Here is a 6,920-nt window from a genome sequence, read left to right as displayed (position 1 = left end):
ATGTGTTCTTTACATTTGTGTTTTGAATATAAATCTGTCTGCACTTGCTTAAAGCAATTCACACACATCTGTTCATCATACACTTAGCTTTTGAAACTGCTCAAAACTTGAAAAAGTTTTGAGATTTACATTCAACCCCCCTTCTGTAAATCTCATTGTTGTTCCTTGGGAATAACACCATCCTATACACTACGCCATAAGTGGGCTATTGTAATGCCTAAATGGTGTTACAATAGGCCCCAAAAGCGTTACATTAGGTCTATCGTAACACCAAGGGGCGTTACGTATACGAGCATTATAATAGACACCCTAATGTAACACTTCACATATCTATTATAACAAAGAAGAAAACGTTACAATAGGCAACTACTGTAATACTGTAATGCCCAAATATAACGCAAAATGAGTGATACATTAAATTCGATCAAGATTACAACTGTGGACCCCACATGTGGGTCCCATAGCCTATTGTAACAGCTTGTTTTATCTATTGTAAAACCAATTCTTTGTAATTAAGCAACACTAGAATATGTAATGTAACAGTATATGCAAACATATATTACACTGAAATAGTAAAATGTAAAAGTTATTTTTAAATGTTTTGAAATATATACGCTTAAAGAACAATCCCATAATCAACAAAATATCAAATTTGCATACATGAGATTTTGAACCAAACTACTAAATAACAGACTCAATTCTCCAAATCATACCACTACATAATACCACTACATAAGAGCCTCATCTCTAATGCCAACAACTACAATATCTCTAACGCCAACTACAATATAACATCCAAGGTATGCCAAGTGCTCCAAAACAATACAATAAAAACCACAAAAAAAGTACTACATAATCTACTAGATACCAATGAGGGAGAGCACAAATATAATAAATTACGATAAAAAGGAAATTTTTCCTTCTTTCAACATCTCGCCAAGGGAAGAGAGCATTTTCCTTCTTTCCAATGAGGGCAATCTGGCAGTTGACAGCCCAAATGATGCAAGTGAACATAGTGGTACCTACAGCAGCCATATCTGCAGTTTGGCCTTCTGAGCAGAAGTCTTGATCGTAAAAGATGATAATGTTTACAAAGAAAATAACTAGGGAAGTATAGAGACCAATTCCCAATCATCCAAATATACGATACCAGTCAAAGAATAGGTTCTTTGGTTTTTGCTGATACAATGCTGAAAACTGTATAGGGACAATTGATGTGTAAGTGGGCAAACACTAGTAGATTGGACGTACATGGGAAGTGTAAACAATGTAGCTGTGGACTGACCTGTAAGCAGACCTCAGAAGAAACATCTTGTTCGAAGATACCGAGTGAAATGACAGGCCATGAAGTAAAGGCCATGAAGTAAGAACAACATTAAATAGCAACATGTACCAATCATCATAGATGGACTGCCGAGAGAAACCAGTAAATGCCTCGAAGTAAAATAATGTAAGCCCAAAGGCGATGTTCTTGTAGAAGAAATAGAAATTCTGGATGTACAGAGTTGCAGTTCAGTGAGAATCAGTGAGTTTATCAATGAAAACACTAGTAAGAGGAAGTACATGTGTAATATGACACAACATTGTGTTTGCCTGAGTTTGTGTGTCTCAGTTGGTAATCATACAAGTATTTAAAAAAGAAAGATAAATTGCTTCAACTCTGACCAGGAGCTTCGTAATCACCTGTCATCCATTATTTACGTGTCATTCACCAAACAGAATAGTTTATATGTATTTAGGGGTCCAGTCCCTCATAGACGTTTGTTACAACCGTCTTTTTCCACTATAATGTTCCACACATAGGTTTAACACTGGAAACTTTTGTGAATGTAAGGAAGGGCTTGATCTATCTGGGCTTAATATATATACTTTACCTGTCCGTGAGAAATTACAATGGACAAATGGTTAGAAACAATCGCTAGTTTGGGGCCACCTTCCATGGCTTTATGCGTAAAAGCAAACATTTGAATGATCAAGTTAAAATTAATTTACCTCATCAGAGCTGCCTATGTAGGAGGTATCAACCATTCGTAGGTACGATTTGGAAGCATTCCTTGAAGTGATCTGTGAATGAAATTAATCCAAATTTCTTATTATAAGCATAGCATTCAAAAACCAAATTCCAACCTATACGCAACTAAGACAATTGGACTTGGGTGTGTGAACATATATAGGCATTAACTTCCACCAGAAAGAAACAAAAAGTAGCTGGACTTGACTGTTACATTAGTTGCATACCTTGTCATACTTTTTCATGATCTTGGAAAATGCCAGAATATTCATAAAGCTGTTCACATTGCAGAGTACAAATCAAAGTACAAATTAATGATTGAATTCCTTAAAAATATATAAATAAAAATAGTAGTTTGATTGGCTGAATTACCTGAAACTTTTGAGAAGTCTAAGCTTGTTGTAAAACTCGATAAAGACTCTTCTGAGTTGATCTTCAATTTTACTGAGATTTTCGGGACTAAATTTCAAATCCGTCTGAATAGGAACATTGAGGACACCTTTGATTGTCGGAAGAGGAGTATCAGTGGATTTGTTGATTGTGACACGGTTAAGTATCCCCAGCGAAGCTGGTTTACCATTATATTGAGATAGAGGGAGTAATACAATGATACTGCACTCTTTAATTTACCATCGGATTCCAAGATTTCATGTTTAGCGACAAGTCAGATTGTAGCATGATCCAAACGGTTACCTAAAAATCAGAGAAACCATACTGTACTAAAGATGAATTTCTGAAAGCAAGGTCAGCCATTAATGGAAAGTTAAAAACCACGCTCTCAAGTGATAATGATATAGAAGTGTATCACTTAGCTAAGCGGTTCAGACCGGTTCTTTAGAATTTTATCCCCTCAAGGTCGTAGATTCGATTTCAAGTTTATGCTCGAAATTAAGTAAGGGTCACGATTATGGGATTCTGAGCATTGCTATTCCTTTTTAGAATAACCGAGGTCCACGTTAACCGACTCGAACACCTTACTAAAAGTATACAGATGTATATCATAATCTCAAATGATATATGGACAATTTCAACTGCCCCCACCAACTTGGATTTAGTCATTTTCATAGCCCAAAACTAGATATATTATCTTAATCATCTGCGCCCATGCTTGGCCACAATTTCTTTGATTTTTGGTTATTGTTGCAACATGTACAATGTAGTAGTATACATAAAAACTTTAAGTTGCTTGACCCCAACCAGTTGCAACAACTAAACTAAAACCAACCAGAGCTTCACTGTTTAAAAAAATGGTAGCAGTTTTCAACAAAAAACTCTTAAGCTAGTACTTACTCACCCTCGAACTTAAAGAAACTATAGAAGCTGGAGTTTTTACACCACAAGCTTCAGCTCTGTACCGGTCAGAACAAACATACCTTCTGGAACATCATGATGACGGCTCATCTTCCATCCGTGAAGTTAATTTTTTCGAACCAGGCTGTAGTAGACCACCATCCTAAGCTCAATTTTGTAGTAGTGGTACTGATTAATTAAAGTAAAGTACAACATAATCAAATAAAACACAACGACTTTGAAAGAGTAAACTAATGTAAAATGCATATATACCAACATAATCAAATAAAACACAATAACTTTAACAGAGTACATACCTTAATTTCAAAAGCTTAACACCTAATAGAATATGAGAAAAAGCCCTAACCCCCAATTTTAAAGCCCTAATCTCCAGTAATTTGACATTAAAAGATATGTTAACTGGAGAAAATAGATACATATATTTAAATTGGAGCAAATATATACAGATTTACCGTTTAATCTGAGAAAAAGAACTAAAGCCCCGATTAGAAGCCATCGAAACCTGCAAATAAATCGAAAAATTAGTAACAACCATTAAATTAGATCATTTGAGAATCATTTATGTGCGTGTGTATGGATTCAAATACTAAATCTCCACTTTGTCCTTCAATTCATCATTTGAGAATCGAGAGAGAGTGATTTGAGAGAGTCGAGATGAAAGAGAGAGTGTTTGAGCCTATTTTGTGTTAAGTCCGGATATGTTTTCATTTTAGGGGGAAATCCCGCCCATTTTTCACCTAGTACACTGTGTAGTATTTTATATTTTTATATTTTTTGTTTTTAATTTTAATTATTAATTTATTATTTATTAAATAATACACAAAAATGTGACTTTCAAATTTATATACAATAAATAAAAATTTTAATTTATATTATATTATATATTACATTGCTGATTCATTAGTAATCCATAATATAATTTTAATACTAGTATTATGATAATAGTTGCACTTTGATAATTTTAAAAATAAAAAATTAACTAATGTAACACCGGATGCTGGTGTTACATGTTGTGCAACACCAGAATTTATTTACAACACTAGTTTTATGGTTATTGTAATATTAATTGAGAGGTGTTACAATAGGACAAAAATTTCTTAGCTCATGTAACACTGTATGTAACACTTGCATTACAGTAGCCCACTTATGGCGTAATGATATGGGACTTCGAAACTGGTTCCGTGCCCGGAGCAAGGTTGATCTCGAACTCAATTTGTCGATCTGGCGGTAAGCTTGGTAGTTCATCTGGGAATACATCTGGGAATTCGTTGACTACAGGAATATCTTCTATGTTGAGGTTGTCCCTTTCTGAATCCACTACATAAGCTAGGAACGACTCGCAACCTTTCCTAAGTAACTTCTTAGCCTGGACAATTGTAAGAAATAGTTGCTCTTGCCTCTGTCCCTTAAATACTACTTTCTCTCCACTCCTCGTCTTTAAATACACCTTCTTGGACTTACAATTAATATGGGCGTTATTCTTCCCTAACCAATCCATGCCTAAAATTATATCGAATTCTCCCAACTTGAAGAGTATCAAGTCGGCTGAAAATTTATACCCCGAAATATCAATCTCACACTTTGGACAGAGTTGGCTCACAGGAATCTTCTTTTGATTTGCAATTACCACATTTACTACCTCATTCATAACCATTTTATCACATTGAAGTTTATCAATAAAAGTTTATGATATGAAAGATCTCGTCGCTCCTGACTCAATCAATACTTTAGCTTCGACATTATTTAGTAAAACTGTACTTGCTATCACCTCAGAATTATGAACAGAGTCCTTCATTTTTAAATCGAATGTCCTTGTTGTTGCTTGCGGAGTTATTGTAGGTGGTGGAGGTAAGGCCAATACCTCAGCTGGCACGCTTGCACTGGTACTTGCCACGTTCATCAGAGCTTTGACTGGTCCGGTTGACTTGCACTCTCTAGCTATGTGTCCAGTCTTTCCACACTTGTAGCATGTAACTCCCGGCTTCGGCATCTTACGCTCATTTGCCAAATGTCCCTTCTGGTTGCACTTATAGCATGTCATGCTCAGCTTATTACACACTCTGGGGTGCCTTCTTCCACAATGCTTGCATTCTGGTCTCTGAAATCTATTTTCTCCAACTTGTCCTTGGCTTTCCTGGTTGTTCCCCTTTGATTCTTGTCTTTTGCTCAAATTTCCCTTCTTTTGAAAATTTCCGCCTTTATGGAATCCGATCTTCTTCATATTCCTGTCTTGTGAATTTCCGGCTTCATACTTTTCTCCATAGAATGGAACCTTTCTCTTCTTGTTATCCCTTTCCTTCCTTGACTGGATCTCATTACTCTCAATCAGAGTTGCCTTCTGCCCTACGCCTGCATAAGTATCAAGCTCAAACATAGCCACTCTATCTCTGATCCAAGACTCTAATCCTTGTTGGAATCTCTTTGCTTTTTCCTCCTCACTGCTGGTATACTTTATCACAAACCTTGACAACTTTGTGAACTTCTTCTCATACTCCAGTACAGACATACTCCCTTGCTTCAATTCAAGAAATTTAAGCTCCATCTGATTCTGCATGTACTTAGGGTAAAACTTTTCCAGAAATAACTTCTTAAATCTTTCCCAAGAAACTTGCTGATTTGCTTCCATAGCTTTTACTGAATCCCACCAATAGATGACTTCGCCCTTCAGGAAGTAAGTAGCATATGGTGTCTTCTGATCGTCCCCTAACTGTACCAATTCAAAAGCTCTTTCCATTTCCTTAATCCATATGTTTGCTATTATTGGATCAGTGGTATCATGAAATGCTGGTGGATTCACATTCTGAAAATCCTTGAAAGTAACAACTTGTCGAGGTGGTACTGGTGGATCAGGTGGTTGGTGTGGTTCACGGTTATCTTAGTTTTCAAATTGTTGTTGAAGAGTTAGTTGTTGTTGAGCTATAGCGTTTGTTTGCTGTTGTAAGGTTTCCATTAATCGAAAAATATTTGGATCTGTGGTAGATGTGGTTGTTGGGTTCTTCTTTTTGGGTGGCATGATCCTGAAATAAGAGTTACGTCGAAACAGGTATGAATAATGAAATAATTCGAGGGTGTCGCATGGCATTCTTATTCACATATGAGGTCAAGTTTCAAATTAAACAATTAGGATGATGCATATAAAGGCGTAAAATAAACAATTGAAAGAAAATGGAACGATAGTGCATTGAAATTTAAGGTCACAATACATCAAGATTAGAATAAGGTCTGAATTTAGGAATAACATGCTTATTTAAAGGAACAACGGGGAGTTCTACATAGTCCGATAATACAACAACATGAAAGGTAGATAATGGAAAGAACTAAGGCTCCACTCTATCAGACCGGGGTTTGGTAGTCTTCTCCTCTCGAAGCGTCTTCGCAATACTCTGGAGCTCATCCTCCACCATCTGGATGATATACTGGCTGGTACGGTCTCGGTGCGATGGCATCTCCTCAAGATTAGTGTTGACGTACTGAACCAAAGTCTCAAGTCTCGCAGTCATCTGCTCCTTAGGCTTCCCTTCATAGTTTCGGTTGTCCGGATACACGTTCTTCAATCGGTCTATCAGTCGGTCGTACTTGCCCTGAAGCATGTCAAACT

General features: G+C 36.4%; 1 protein-coding gene across 5 annotated transcripts; it reads right to left on the bottom strand.

Annotated features, from left to right (window-relative positions):
- Nucleotides 1–611: 611 nt before the first annotated feature.
- Nucleotides 612–4,034, bottom strand: LOC141708565 (uncharacterized). 5 transcript variants are annotated; one of them, XM_074512252.1, is made up of 9 exons: nucleotides 3,910–4,003; nucleotides 3,775–3,824; nucleotides 3,619–3,684; nucleotides 3,385–3,490; nucleotides 2,384–2,510; nucleotides 2,239–2,287; nucleotides 1,993–2,064; nucleotides 1,286–1,491; nucleotides 612–1,197 (listed from the first exon to the last, which is right to left on the bottom strand). In XM_074512252.1, the coding sequence occupies exons 4-9, from the start codon at nucleotides 3,410–3,412 to the stop codon at nucleotides 1,104–1,106; spliced, it is 576 nt and encodes a 191-aa protein (XP_074368353.1). In that variant the 5' UTR covers nucleotides 3,413–3,490; nucleotides 3,619–3,684; nucleotides 3,775–3,824; nucleotides 3,910–4,003; the 3' UTR covers nucleotides 612–1,103. The 5 variants fall into 5 exon arrangements, with proteins under 5 accessions (XP_074368353.1, XP_074368351.1, XP_074368354.1 ...); XM_074512250.1 differs by having other exon boundaries at nucleotides 3,619–3,689; nucleotides 3,775–4,034; XM_074512253.1 differs by having other exon boundaries at nucleotides 3,385–3,464; nucleotides 3,619–3,689; nucleotides 3,775–4,034.
- Nucleotides 4,035–6,920: the final 2,886 nt, after the last annotated feature.

The sequence above is a fragment of the Apium graveolens genome, chromosome 2, assembly GCF_009905375.1.
Source record: "Apium graveolens cultivar Ventura chromosome 2, ASM990537v1, whole genome shotgun sequence".
NCBI lineage: Eukaryota > Viridiplantae > Streptophyta > Magnoliopsida > Apiales > Apiaceae > Apium > Apium graveolens.
The sequence above is the reverse complement of the archived record's forward strand: the minus strand, read 5'-3'. Positions and strand labels throughout refer to the sequence as shown.

Excerpts from the sequence above, each read along its gene's own strand:
- LOC141708565 (XM_074512250.1), bottom strand. The coding sequence starts at position 3,412 with ATGAGCCGTCATCATGATGTTCCAGAAG. Across the intron at positions 2,065-2,238 it reads TCATGAAAAAGTATGACAAG|ATCACTTCAAGGAATGCTTC; the intron begins GTATGCAACTAA and ends TTTCATTCACAG. Across the intron at positions 1,198-1,285 it reads CTTCTGAGGTCTGCTTACAG|TTTTCAGCATTGTATCAGCA; the intron begins GTCAGTCCACAG and ends GTCCCTATACAG.